We start from the raw sequence: 15,487 nt of genomic DNA on the forward strand, positions 1-15,487 counted from the left end.
ACATTTCTTACACAGAATGCAAAAAGCACTAACTATAAGATAAAAAATTAATAAATTTGAATTCATAAACATTTCATTAAAGACATGAATAAGAAAATAAATAGGCTGCACGTGGTGGCTCGCAACCAAAATCTCAGCACTTTGGGAGGCTGAGGTGACAGGATCACTTGAGCCCAGGAGTTTGAGACTAGCCTGAGCAACACAGTGAGACCCCCTCTCTACAAAAAATAAAATGTAGCTATGTGGTGGCCTGTGCCTATAATCGCAGCTACTTGGGAGGGTGAGGCAGGAAGATTGCTTAAGCCTGGGAGATAGAGGCTGAAGTGAGGGGTGATCGTGCCACTTCACTCCAGCCTATGCGACACAGTGAGATCCTCTCTAGAAAAAAATATATATATTTAAAAAAAATGAAAAGGCAAGTTACAGACCGGGGTGGGGAAACGGGAGATAATTGCAAAGCATTTATCTAGCAAGGGACTCATAGTTGAAATATAAAAGGAATTCCTACAGATAATGAAAAAACAAACAACCAAATTAAGAGCAGACAAAGGGCTTGAACAGATATTCATAAAAGAAGACAAGAAAATGGCTACCGAGAATGTGAAAAGTACTCTATATGATTACTCATCACAGCAACGCAACTTAAATACCACAGTCAGATATCATTCCACACCCATCATAAGGGCTAAAATTAAAAGACTGACAAGATCAATTGTTGACAAGCATGCAGAGCAACTGAAGTCTTATATATTCCTGGTGGGACTGCATAGTGATATAGCCACTTTGGATAATTATTTGGGAGTTTCTTATAAAATTAAATGCACATCCAATTAATGCCCAGAAATTCCACCCCTAAATATCTACCCAAAGAAAATAAAAACTCATGACCAAGTTAGTATCCTGAATATAAAATAACTCCTGCAACTCGAAAATTAAAAAACAAATAACTCAATTAAAATGGCAAAGAAACTGAATAGGCATTTCTCCAAAGAAGATTTATAAATGGTCAATAAAAACATGAAAAGATTTTCCACATTATTAGTCATTAGAGAAATGCAAATCAAAACCACAATGAGATAACACTGCAAACCCACTAGGAAGACTATTATTTAAAAATGGAAAATAAGAAGTGTTGATGAGGATATGGAGAAATTAGAACTCTTATGCATTACTAATGGGAAGTAAAATAGTGTATCCCTATAGAAAAGTTTGGTGGTTCCTCAAAAAGTTAAACATAGTATTATCATATGAACCAGCAATGTCAATTCTAGGTTTATACCCCAAATAAATGAAAGCATGAACTCAAACAGGAGAGGGGAAAGGGGAAAGGAAAAAGGGAAGGGAAAGGAAGGGAAGGGAAGGGAAGGGAAGGGAAGGGAAGGGAAGGGAAGGGAAGGGAAGGGAAGGGAAAGGAAGGGAAGGGGGAAGGGAAGGGAAGGGAAAGGAAGGGAAGGGGAAGGTGAAGGGGAAGGGAAAGGGAAAGGAAGGGAAGGGGAAGGGGAAGGGAAAGGAAGGGAAGGGGAAGGGAAAGGAAGGGAAGGGAAGGGTAAAGGAAGGGAAGGGAAGGCGAAAGGAAGGGAAGGGGAAGGGAAAGGAAGGGAAGGAGAAAGGAAAGGAAACGAAAGGAAACGAGAGGAAGGGAAGGGAAGGGAAGCTGAAAGGAAAGGAAGGGAAGGAAAGGGAAGGGAAGGGTAAAGGAAGGGAAGGGAAGGGGAAAGGAAGGGAAGGAGAAAGGAAAGGAAGGGAAGGGAAAGGAAAGGAAAGGAAAGGAAGGGAAGGGAAAAGGAAAGGAAGGGAAGGGAAGGGAAGGGGAAGGGAAAGGAAAGGAAAGGGAAAATGTACTTCTCTGTCATGTGTATCTTTCCATTAATGCTCAACATTATCCATTGCAAGATTTTACTTTATGCTAAGTATAGTGCTCCCCTGGGGCTCTATCTCAGCTAATGGAGGAGAATGGTTAGAGATAACCAGCCTGAAGGCTCTGGCCACCTCAAGCCCTACCACTAGTCAATATACCAGGTACATCTCTGGTCATTCCCTGCCTACCAGACCACAGGGGTGAAGTAACTGGTCAGCTCTGCTCTACCCTCCTCTCAAGCCAGATACTAGCATTGGTAGGTCTCTAACCAAATCAGTAAGCCTGGTGGTAAGCTGGTGGCTCTCACAATCCCACCAAGGTGGGTCACTACAGTATAGACCATCTGGACTACTCTGGATGGAACTTTTACAGCAAGCTATAATTGATCATTGAAATCAGGATATATCCACATTAGGCAAAGCAAACCACACATCTGTCTCCTTTGACAATCTGATGCTTTATAACACAATATTTGTATCTTCAATCTTTTTTTTTTTTTTTTTTTTTTTTTTGCAAGGAATTGGTCTAAATCCATCTTTGGGATGACTGCCAAGTTTGGTGCATACATTCAGGCTCAATTTTATTACCCATAATTGATCAACAATGTGAAATATGCTAAAATTGTTTTCTTCTGCTTCTCAGAACGCAGAAAGGGAAGAAAGGGAGATCATTTTCCTCAGAAAGTAAATTATATGCAGTTGCCTCTAAAATCTTTCTATTCAAAGTGCAGTGCATAGTCCAGCAACATCAGCATCACCGGAGAGCTTGTTTGAAACAAGGAATCTGGCCCCACCAACCAACTCAGTGAGAAAGTGAATTTCAGCAAGATCCTAGGTGATCAACATGCACATTAGCATTCTGTCCAATGCTCCAGAAGATTACGAAGTGAAGGTCTTTTCTATGTACTTGACTAGTGTAATCCAGTGCTAGATGGCAGAAAAGACATTCCACTGGACATGGTGGTAGGGAAATACCTATAAGGATTAAATTAAACTTTAAAAAAGCTTGATTATTCTTGGAAGTCTTTGCTTTAGGCTGCTACATTTTATAAGCAATTCTACCCTTTGGCTTAGATCTGTTAGTAAATGTAGGATGTGGAACAAAAATAGTACAATCACTGTTTCTTATTATCTCATTTTGATTCTTGAACCGAGACCAATCACTTTCTAAAAGCACTCTGCAAGCATAAAATACAATTTCTGTCAATTCCCTGCCTACCAAACCACAGGGGTGGACTAACTGGTCAGAAAGATTGCACTGCACTTTGAATAGAAAGATTTTAGAGGCAGCTGCATGTAATTTACCTTCTGAGGAAAATGATCTCCCTTTCTTCCCTTTCTGCGTTCTGAGAAGCAGAAGAAAACAATTTTAGCATATTTCACATTGTTAGTCATATTATGGGTAATAAATGGTTAAATATATGTTTTACAAAAAAACTCCTTTTTAGGTTTTTTTCTCCCTGTTCCTTTTTGTTGCAGATTCAACCATAATTTCTCCAGTCCTCTTCCCTGCTCAGTTTCACCACAATCCCAGCCCCATGTTTTAGAACTTGATGTGATACATATGCTTCTCATATGCTCTCACACACCCCAGGGTAATGTTTCCAAGCACCCATCTGGATAGAATTTAGACCAGGGAAGAAATAACTCACAGGCCTTGACTTCTCATTAATCAACTGCAAAAAAAGAGGCATCTTGCAGTCTAAAAAATCCATTTTAAAAATAAAACTCAAGCTAGTAACTCAGAGTAATCAAAATTAACTTCTTACAGGCAAGAAAGGAAATAGCTGAGCCATTATGATTTTCTATATGGCAATTAAAATGTAATGTCTATTAAGCACTAAAATAGATGAAACTTGCTTTCTGTGTGTGTAATCTCCTACCCTCTGGAAGGAGAGCCTAGTGCTGCCCATTTGGATTTATTTGTGAACCATCACAGAAGATGCTTCAGAAATGGTAAAGATTGAGAGAATTAAGTCACTGAACATTTGCTAAGCACCAGCTGTGTGGTATGCATTTTAAATTTGACATCTTCTTTATCTTCACAGTTCTAGAAATTTGAAATTATTATAAATTTGTTTATAGAAACTTGTTATTATTATCCCACAGAAATAAAATGAATTTAATTAAACAGCTTCTTAATGTTGGTTTATGAGTAATTTGTCAAGACCCGAAATCTTATCTGTCTTGAACACCTAGCTCAGTTCCTGGCAACTGCTGAATGAGAGCGGTCAACAACGTGAATGTGGTAGAGACACAGAGGAAAAGACCAAAAAAAATCATTTTATGTGGCAATTCTGATAAGCCTTCTAAAGCTGTGCGAAGGGCTTTGAATTTTATTCTAAGAACAATGATGATGTTTTATTGATCAATATATAGAAAGCACCTCATAGGAGAGTAGCATGAGCCAACTACATGCCTAGCACATATTAGGAGCTTAATAAATATCTGTTGAGTAAAGGAATAAATATATGTCTGGTAAACATTATAAAGTATATAGATTCTTCCCATCCAGAATTCTGTGCTGTTAGTGAAGACGAAGACAAACCAGGCCAGGTGTGGTGGCTCACGCCTGTAATCCCAGCACTTTGGGAGGCCAAGGTGGGTGAATTACTTGAGGTCAGGAGTTCGAGACCAGCCTGGCCAACACAGTGAAGTCCCATCACTACTAAAAATATAAAAACTAGCTTGGCATGGTGGCATGTGCCTGTAATCCCAGCTACTCAGGAGGCTGAGGCAGGAGAATAGCTTAAACCCGGGAGGCAGAGGTTACAGTGAGCTGAGATCATTTCACTGTACTCCAGCCTGGGCAACAAAGCCAGACTGTGTCTCCAAAAAAAAAAAAAAGACAAACCAAAACCTCCTCCCTGTGAGGCAGCTTAAACTTGCATTGCCTTTCGGCACGCAGAGGGTGTCTTTGTCTTAACACAAGGCCACTTGTACCCTGAAGAGGCTCTGTCTGACTGATGGATTTAAAAAAAGCAACTTGAGATGTTTGAACTTGGTCCACAAATAGGATGGTTGTCCCATATTTTTAATCAGATCCAGATGCACAGATTAGCAAGTCTTGGAAGAAAAGTAAGACTTTTAAATAAACAGGCCAGGGTCCTCAAAACAATCCTCCTCTCTCAACAATAAGTTACTTATATTCTCTTCAAAACAGAATTAGCAATCCCAACCACAGCCTAGTAATATGTAACATAGACTGGTAAATAACTTCTAATTCAAAATGGCAATTTAAATTCCAAGATCTTGTCTCTCAACGTACAATAAGCATCCATTATCACGTGACATGTCACATATACCTCTCTATTAGTTGATTAAAATGTGTGCTTTTTACATCTACTCTAAGAGATATTATTGTTGCTGTCTAATTTAATCTAAGACCACTCAGAATGTTATAGGATCCTACTACTAATTCCATATTTATAGTCCCTGTTCAAAAAGTGTTATAGTGCAATGAGGAATATGAAAGTGCTCTAAAAAATTAAGTTTAAAGTTTAAGTAAGTTTAAGTTTGGAAGTCAAAAAACTTCCAAAACCATTCTTTTTTCTTTTTTTTCCAAGATGGAGTCTCACTCTGTTGCCCAGGCTGGAGTGCAGTGGCTCAGTCTCGGCTCACTGCAACCTCCACCTCCCAAGTTCAGGGGGTTCTCCCACCTCAGCCTCCCAAGCAGCTGGGATTACAAGTGCCTACCACCACTCCCGGCTAATTTTTGTATTTTTAGTAGAGGCGGGGTTTTGCCATGTTGGCCAGGCTGGTCTCGAACTCTTGACCTCAAGTGATCTGCCTGCCTCAGCCTCCCAAAGTGCTGAGATTACAGGCATGAGTGACCGCACTGGCCCCAAAACCATTCTTCTGATAGAAATAGAAGGAAAGGTGGATTGAGGTGGGGATAAGATATAAGCGTAAAGAATGATTAATTGAGATGGGAGGGCTCTGCTGGAATAAACAATACTAGTGATTCTCTGGAAGGACCTAAATGTGTCTAATTCCAAAAAAAGATAAGATTCCTGTACTCTGAACGTGAATGGGCCACAGATTCATTCACCAAGGACTCAAGAATGTTCTTTTGGGAATGTTAGACAGGACTCAAGAACCATGGTTGACAGAATCTTCATGCTATTTATAACTCAAATTATGACTGAAATAGAGGAAATTTGGAAAAATACTTCCTAAATTTCACGTACACTGTTAAGTTGCCTATCCTATTAGCACCAGGACTTCTTTCCTACAGATTCATTAGCACTGAAACAATACACCATAAAAAGGATTTACATAAAAGACAGCTGGAGTCGGTTGCCAGGGGAACTGACTATGTTCCACACACATTCCACTTTAGGGGGATAAACGTCTGGGTAGCCAGGGCTGTTGAAGATGCCTTCAGCCACATAGAACGTTCCACCACAAGCTGGAAGAAAACAGAAATAAAGTGAGTATCACAGCAAAGACTGCATCAGACACTATAAAATAAAGGAGACAGAACGCTAGAGCCATATCAATGTAAAAGAATAGACAATATGTCCATCTCGCATTTTAAAACATTCATGTCATATAAAATAAGGAGGGAATGATTCTGCAAACTGAAGACCAAGGGCCAAGCAGTGTGGTGGATTAGAAGGAATTTCTGCAATGTCTTTTCTCAAAGCCTTTTCTACCTATGAACGGTAACTTTGAAGAATAAAAGACTTGTTTACTATCCTACAGCCACTTGACTTTTGTGACCAGGATTCTATTCAACCCTGGCCTAGAACCCAAGGCAGCATGCTTGCTTTTCCCTCTCAGTAGAGCACCGAAATGCACACACCATCTTCTAGGTGTTCTCTAGCTTTTAACTGCTAATAACAAGGAAGATGGCAGTGACCAGCAGCACTCTCCCGGCTAACAGGCTAAGAAACCCAGTCCTGGGCGGCTCCCCGTTCCTCTCCTCCCCAGGTCGGGGCTACCTTAACAAGCCAAAAAGGGCCAGGCGCGGTGGCTCAAGCCTGTAATCCCAGCACTTTGGGAGGCCGAGACGGGCGGATCACGAGGTCAGGAGATCGAGACCATCCTGGCTAACACGGTGAAACCCCGTCTCTACTAAAAAATACAAAAAAAAACTAGCCAGGCGAGGTGGCAGGCGCCTGTAGTCCCAGCTACTCGGGAGGCTGAGGCAGGAGAATGGCGTGAACCCGGGAGGCGGAGCTTGCAGTGAGCAGAGATCCAGCCACTGCACTCCAGCCTGGGCGACAGAGCGAAACTCTGTCTCAAAAAAAAAAAAAAAAAAAAAAAAGCCAAAAAGAACACCAGGGTGAGCGCAGTGGCTCACACCTGTAATCCCAGCACTTTGGGAGGCCGAGGCTGGCAGATCACGAGGTCAGGAGTTCGAGACCAGTCTGACCAACATAGGGAAACAAAAAATTCAAAAATTAGTTAGGTGTGGTGGCAAGTGCCTGTAATCCCAGCTACTCAGGAGACTGAGGCAGGAGAATCACTTGAACCCAGGAGGTGGAGGCTGCAGTGAGCCAAGACTGTGCCATTGCACTCCAGCCTGGGCGACAGAGTGAGACTCCATCTCAAAAACAAAACAAAACAAAAGAACATCAAGTCATTTGAGAGCATGGGGTGTAGCTGAAAAGACAGCCACATTTCCAACCAATCCTCCACACTTCCAGAGTTTATTATTGTTAGAATTGACAACAGGTTCACTTAATTGGGAAGAAGGTAAGATTTGGTCCAGAGGTGATCTCAGGAAATTAGCTCCCAACTACGAAGGTCAAAGAGTCCCAAATAACAAACCAAGAGTTTCTACCACATCCCTGTTAACCGCTGGAGCCAGGTGCTAAGGTTTCTTACCTGACACTGATGCAGTGACCATAGCGTGGAAACCCCCAGCACTCAAGCTAGAATCAGAGATGAACCTCAGCGTCAGGGCGCTGCTGAAGGATGTGATAGGATGGGGCATGTCAGTGCCACAGTAACGGCCTAGATAATGAAGATAACAACAAGGAGAATGAATGACAACATGGCAGAGGCTGCTATTTCTAGGAGACACATCTTTACTAGAATTACAACAGACCAAAACAAAGGGAAGAAATTGCCACTAGGAGAACCACTTCACTCAGGGTCAGTGTTTGAGACAATACCTGATCATTTAAAATAAACTATATATAGGAGCTATACATAGGAGAGGTGATTTATAAACATGATCAAGAACAATAGGACCAGAGGAAAAACTTAGACGACCAAGGGACACATGAACCTAAAGCAAAAATCTCCGGCCCAGTTGGACCCATACAAATACATGCCCTAATATTCAATATGTTGTAGCACAGAAAAGTGTGGATGCTGGAGCCAGGCTACCTGGATTTAGCTCCTGGCTCAGTCATTTGCTAGCTGTGTGATCCTAGGCAAGTTACTTAAGTGCTTGGTGCCTCAGTTTCCCCACTTGGAGAAAAGGGGCATACTTGAAAATAATGAAACCTATCTCATAAGGTTAAAAGGATTGACTTATTATTTCTAACGTACTGAGAACAGTACTCAGCACAAGGTATTGCGACGTAACAGTTTGTTAAATAATATATCCTTATCCTTGTCAAATGCTTACTAACAAAGACCTCAGGCGATGCTGTGAGAGGTGTGGATAGGGTGTGGAGAGTTCATTGCTTGCTCACTTTTGTCTCAGACACTGTCCTGGGCACTGGGAATTAGGCAACAGGCAAAACAGTCTCCTCCCTGACAGACCTTGTCTTCTAGTGCAGGATGAGAAGTTTTTACGACAAAATTCAAAAATTAGGAAGTTTATGGAGAAAGCTTAAATGGCCTGAGGTGGTTTTTGTTTTATTTTGTTTTGTTTTTTTGCCTGAGAATATTTCAGAAACTAGATAGTGGCACTCTTTAATTTTATTGGGAGGTCTAACAAACAAATGATAGGTTTTTAATAAAATTAATTAATTAATTAACTAATTAAGTGGGGTTTTGGTTTTTTTTGCTTCCACTAAGGACAAGGCTGAAAGAAACATGCTCCATTTGAATGTAAGAACTTGGTCAAATATTAACAAGAAATTTCGGACAGAATGCTCTGTAATGCTGGGATGGGCTGCATTCCACTACTCTTTAAAGCAGCTGCAATTTTTAAATCTTTTAAAACATATACACAAACTATTCACACGTTTGAATATATTAATCAATAGGCTGAGTTCCCTGAACCCCACATTCAAGCCTACTTTCTTACCCTCTAATCATCTGTACTTGGCTTAGGTTGCTCTTTCCATTTATTGGAAACATTCTAACCTAGAACGGCAGCCTATAAATATGTAGATCTATAAATAAAGCATAGCCAAGACCACAGATGTATATGAGCGAGCGCCGAGATACCTCGGAGGGGTGCGTCTTCATGGTTGCCGTCCAAAATTTCTACAAAGTCACGTGTGCACGTTGTGCTTCTTTCAAGTTCAAAGTGGGTAAAAGAGAGGGTGATATGATTTACTGGAAGAAAAAAGAGAAGATTCTCTAATACAGTACTGGCAAATAAAACATACAGGAAGATGGGGCAAGACGGGGAGGTGGGGATGGTTAATGAGTCTAAAAAATAGAAGGAATGAGTAAGACCTATCTGATAGCACAACAGGGTAACTGTAGTCAGTAAAAACTTACTGTACATTTAAAAATAATTAAAAGAGTATAATTGGATTATTTGTAATGCAAAGGATAAATGCTTGAAGGGATGGAGACCCCATTCTCCACGATGGGATTATTTCACACTGCATGCCTACATCCAAACATCTCAGGTACCCCATAACTATATACATCTACTATGTATTCACAAACATTAAAAATAAAAATTTTTCAGGGGGCAGAGCAAGATGGCCGAATAGGAACAGCTCCAGTTTCCAACTCCCAGGGCAAGCGACATAGAAGACCGGTGATTTCTGCATTTTCAACTGAGGTACTGGGGTCATCTCACTAGGGAGTGCCGGACAATTGGTGCTGGTCAGCTGCTGCAGCCCGACCAGCGAGAGCTGAAGCAGGGCGAGGCATCGCCTCATCTGGGAAGCACAAAGGGGAAGGGAATCCCTTTTCCTAGCCAGGGGAACTGAGACACGCAACACCTGGAAAATCGGGTGACTCCCACCCCAATACTGCGCTTTAAGCAAACAGGCACACCAGGAGAATATATCCCACACCTGGCCGGGAGGGTCCCACGCCCATGGAGCCTCCCTCATTGCTAACACAGCAGTCTGCGATCTAACCGCAAGGCAGCAGCGAGGCTGGGGGAGGGGCGCCCGCCATTGCTGAGGCTTAAGTAGGTAAACAAAGCCGCTGGGAAGCTCGAACTGGGTGGAGCTCACAGCAGCTCAAGGAAACCTGCCTGTCTCTGTAGACTCCACCTCTGGGGACAGGGCACAGTTAACAACAACAACAACAAAAGCAGCAGGAACCTCTGCAGATGCAAACGACTCTGTCTGACAGCTTTGAAGAGAGCAGTGGATCTCCCAACATGGAGGTTGAGATCTGAGAACGGACAGACTGCCTGCTCAAGTGGGTCCCTGACCCCTGAGTAGCCTCACTGGGAGACATCCCTCACTAGGGGCAGTCTGACACCCCACACCTAACAGGGTGGAGTACACCCCTGAGAGGAAGTTTCCAAAGTAAGAATCAGACAGGTACACTCGCTGTTCAGCAATATTCTATCTTCTGCAACCTCTGCTGCTGATACCCAGGCAAACAGGGTCTGGAGTGGACCTCAAGCAATCTCCAACAGACCTACAGCTGAGGGTCCTGACTGTTAGAAGGAAAACGATCAGACAGGAAGGACACCTATACCAAAACCCCATCAGTACGTCACCATCATCAAAGAACAGAGGCAGATAAAACCACAAAGATGGGGAAAAAGCAGGGCAGAAAAGCTGGAAATTCAAAAAATAAGAGCACATCTCCCCCTGCAAAGGAGCGCAGCCCATCGCCAGCAACGGATCAAAGCTGGTCAGAGAATGACTTTGACAAGATGAGAGAAGAAGGCTTCAGACCATCAAACTTCTCAGAGCTAAAGGAGGAATTATGTACCCAGCGCAAAGCAACTAAAAATCTTGAAAAAAGAGTGGAAGAATTGATAGCTAGACTAATTAATGCAGAGAAGGTCATAAACGAAATGACAGAGATGAAAACCATGACACGAGAAATACGTGACAAATGCACAAGCTTCAGTAACCGACTTGATCAACTGGAAGAAAGAGTATCAGCGATTGAGGATCAAATGAATGAAATGAAGCGAGAAGAGAAACCAAAAGAAAAAAGAAGAAAAAGAAATGAACAAAGCCTGCAAGAAGTACGGGATTATGTAAAAAGACCAAATCTACGTCTGATTGGGGTGCCTGAAAGTGAGGGGGAAAATGGAACCAAGTTGGAAAACACTCTTCAGGATATCATCCAGGAGAACTTCCCCAACCTAGTAGGGCAGGACAACATTCAAATTCAGGAAATACAGAGAACGCCACAAAGATACTCCTCCAGAAGAGCAACTCCAAGACACATAATTGCCAGATTCACCAAAGTTGAAATGAAGGAAAGAATCTTAAGGGCAGCCAGAGAGAAAGGTCGGGTTACCCACAAAGGGAAGCCCATCAGACTAACAGCAGATCTCTCAGCAGAAACTCTACAAGCCAGAAGAGAGTGGGGGCCAATATTCAACATTCTTAAAGAAAAGAATTTTAAACCCAGAATTTCATATCCAGCCAAACTAAGTTTCATCAGTGAAGGAGAAATAAAATCCTTTACAGATAAGCAAATGCTTAGAGATTTTGTCACTACCAGGCCTGCCTTACAAGAGACCCTGAAGGAAGCCCTAAACATGGAAAGGAACAACCGGTACCAGCCATCGCAAAAACATGCCAAAATGTAAAGACCATCGAGGCTAGGAAGAAACTGCATCAACTAACGAGCAAAATAACCAGTTAATATCATAATGGCAGGATCAAGTTCACACATAACAATATTAACCTTAAATGTTAATGGACTAAATGCTCCAATTAAAAGACACAGACTGGCAAACTGGATAAAGAGTCAAGACCCATCAGTCTGCTGTATTCAGGAGACCCATCTCACATGCAGAGACATACATAGGCTCAAAATAAAGGGATGGAGGAAGATCTACCAAGCAAATGGAGAACACAAAAAAGCAGGGGTTGCAATCCTAGTCTCTGATAAAACAGACTTTAAACCATCAAAGATCAAAAGAGACAAAGAAGGCCATTACATCATGGTAAAGGGATCAATTCAACAGGAAGAGCTAACTATCCTAAATATATATGCACCCAATACAGGAGCACCCAGATTCATAAAGCAAGTCCTTAGAGACTTACAAAGAGACTTAGACTCCCATACAATAACAATGGGAGACTTCAACACTCCACTGTCAACATTAGACAGATCAACGAGACAGAAAGTTAACAAGGATATCCAGGAATTGAACCCATCTCTGCACCAAGTGGACCTAATAGACATCTATAGAACTCTCCACCCCAAATCAACAGAATATACATTCTTCTCAGCACCACATTGCACTTATTCCAAAATTGACCACATAGTTGGAAGTAAAGCACTCCTCAGCAAATGTACAAGAACAGAAATTATAACAAACTGTCTCTCAGACCACAGTGCAATCAAATTAGAACTCAGGACTAAGAAACTCAATCAAAACCACTCAACTACATGGAAACTGAACAACCTGCTCCTGAATGACTACTGGGTACGTAACGAAATGAAAGCAGAAATAAAGATGTTCTTTGAAACCAATGAGAACAAAGATACAACATACCAGAATCTCTGGGACACATTTAAAGCAGTGTGGAGAGGGAAATTTATAGCACTAAATGCCCACAAGAGAAAGCAGGAAAGATCTAAAATTTACACTCTAACATCACAATTAAAAGAACTAGAGAGGCAAGAGCAAACACATTCAAAAGTTAGCAGAAGGCAAGAAATAACTAAGATCAGAGCAGAACTGAAGGAGATAGAGACACAAAAAACCCTCCAAAAAATCAATGAATCCAGGAGTTGGTTTTTTGAAAAGATCAACAAAATTGACAGACCGCTAGCAAGACTAATAAAGAAGAAGAGAGAGAGGAATCAAATAGACGCAATAAAAAATGATAAAGGGGATATCACCACAGACCCCACAGAAATACAAACTACTATCAGAGAATTCTATAAACACCTCTACGCAAATAAACTAGAAAATCTAGAAGAAATGGATAATTTCCTGGACACTTACACTCTCCCAAGACTAAACCAGGAAGAAGTTGAATCCCTGAATAGACCAATAGCAGGCTCTGAAATTGAGGCAATAATTAATAGCCTACCCACCAAAAAAAGTCCAGGACCAGATGGATTCACAGCTGAATTCTACCAGAGGTACAAGGAGGAGCTGGTACCATTCCTTCTGAAACTATTCCAATCAATAGAAAAAGAGGGAATCCTCCCTAACTCATTTTATGAGGCCAACATCATCCTGATACCAAAGCCTGGCAGAGACACAACAAAAAAAGAGAATTTTAGACCAATATCCCTGATGAACATCGATGCAAAAATCCTCAATGAAATACTGGCAAATCGGATTCAGCAGCACATCAAAAAGCTTATCCACCATGATCAAGTGGGCTTCATCCCTGGGATGCAAGGCTGGTTCAACATTCGCAAATCAATAAACGTAATCCAGCATATAAACAGAACCAAAGACAAGAACCACATGATTATCTCAATAGATGCAGAAAAGGCTTTTGACAAAATTCAACAGCCCTTCATGCTAAAAACGCTCAATAAATTCGGTATTGATGGAACGTACCTCAAAATAATAAGAGCTATTTATGACAAACCCACAGCTAATATCATACTGAATGGGCAAAAACTGGAAAAATTCTCTTTGAAAACTGGCACAAGACAGGGATGCCCTCTCTCACCACTCCTATTCAACATCGTGTTGGAAGTTCTGGCTAGGGCAATCAGGCAAGAGAAAGAAACAAAGTGTATTCAAATAGAAAGAGAGGAAGTCAAATTGTCTCTGCTTGCAGATGACATGATTGTATATTTAGAAAATGCCATCGTCTCAGTCCAAAATCTACTTAAGCTGAGAAGCAACTTCAGCAAAGTCTCAGGATACAAAATCAATGTGCAAAAATCACAAGCATTCTTATACACCAGTAATAGACAAACAGAGAGCCAAATCATGAATGAACTCCCATTCACAATTGCTTCAAAGAGAATAAAATACCTAGGAATCCAACTTACAAGGGATGTAAAGGACCTCTTCAAGGAGAACTACAAACCACTGCTCAGTGAAATCAAAGAGGACACAAACAAATGGAAGAACATACCATGCTCATGGATAGGAAGAATCAATATCGTGAAAATGGCCATACTCCCCAAGGTTATTTATAGATTCAATGCCATCCCCATCAAGCTACCAATGACTTTCTTCACAGAATTGGAAAAAACTGCTTTAAAGTTCATATGGAACCAAAAAAGAGCCCGTATTGCCAAGACAATCCTAAGTCAAAAGGACAAAGCTGGAGGCGTCACGCTACCTGACTTCAAACTATACTACAAGGCTACAGTAACCAAAACAGCATGGTACTGGTACCAAAACAGAGATATAGACCAATGGAACAGAACAGAGTCCTCAGAAATAATACCACACATCTACAGCCATCTGATCTTTGACAAACCTGAGAGAAACAAGAAATGGGGAAAGGATTCCCTATTTAATAAATGGTGCTGGGAAAATTGGCTAGCCATAAGTAGAAAGCTGAAACTGGATCCTTTCCTTACTCCTTATACGAAGATTAATTCAAGATGGATTAGAGACTTAAATGTTAGACCTAATACCATAAAAACCCTAGAAGAAAACCTAGGTAATACCATTCAGGACATGGGCATGGGCAAGGACTTCATGTCTAAAACACCAAAAGCAACAGCAGCAAAAGCCAAAATTGATAAATGGGATCTAATTAAACTAAGGAGCTTCTGCACAGCAAAAGAAACTACCATCAGAGTGAACAGGCAACCTACAGAATGGGAGAACATTTTTGCAATCTACTCATCTGACAAAGGGCTAATATCCAGAATCTACAAAGAACTCAAACAAATATACAAGAAAAAAAACAAACAACTCCATCAAAAAGTGGGCAAAGGATATGAACAGACATTTCTCAAAAGAAGACATTCATATAGCCAACAGACACATGAAAAAATGCTCATCATCACTCGCCATCAGAGAAATGCAAATCAAAACCACAACGAGATACTATCTCACACCAGTTAGAATGGCAATCATTAAAAAGTCAGGAAACAACAGGTGTTGGAGAGGATGTGGAGAAATAAGAACACTTTTACACTGTTGGTGGGATTGTAAACTAGTTCAACCATTATGGAAAACAGTATGGGGATTCCTCAGGGATCTAGAACTAGATGTACCATACGACCCAGCCATCCCACTACTGGGTATATACCCAAAGGATCATAAATCATGCTGCTATAAAGACACATGCACATGTATGTTTATTGCGGCACTATTCACAATAGCAAAGACTTGGAATCAACCCAAATGTCCATCTGTGACAGACTGGATTAAGAAAATGTGTCACATATACACCAT

General features: G+C 41.2%; 1 protein-coding gene across 1 annotated transcript in view; it reads right to left on the minus strand.

Moving 5' to 3' along the window:
- CUBN (cubilin) overlaps positions 1 to 15,487 on the minus strand; it is a 319,416-nt gene that overhangs the window by 118,525 nt on the left and 185,404 nt on the right. Inside the window, 3 exon segments of the mRNA XM_030941178.1 lie at positions 6,136 to 6,268; positions 7,693 to 7,821; positions 9,214 to 9,324. Of these exon segments, the coding sequence (XP_030797038.1) occupies positions 6,136 to 6,268; positions 7,693 to 7,821; positions 9,214 to 9,324 (373 nt within the window).

The sequence above is a fragment of the Rhinopithecus roxellana genome, chromosome 11 (assembly GCF_007565055.1).
Source record: "Rhinopithecus roxellana isolate Shanxi Qingling chromosome 11, ASM756505v1, whole genome shotgun sequence".
Taxonomy (NCBI): Eukaryota; Metazoa; Chordata; class Mammalia; order Primates; family Cercopithecidae; genus Rhinopithecus; species Rhinopithecus roxellana.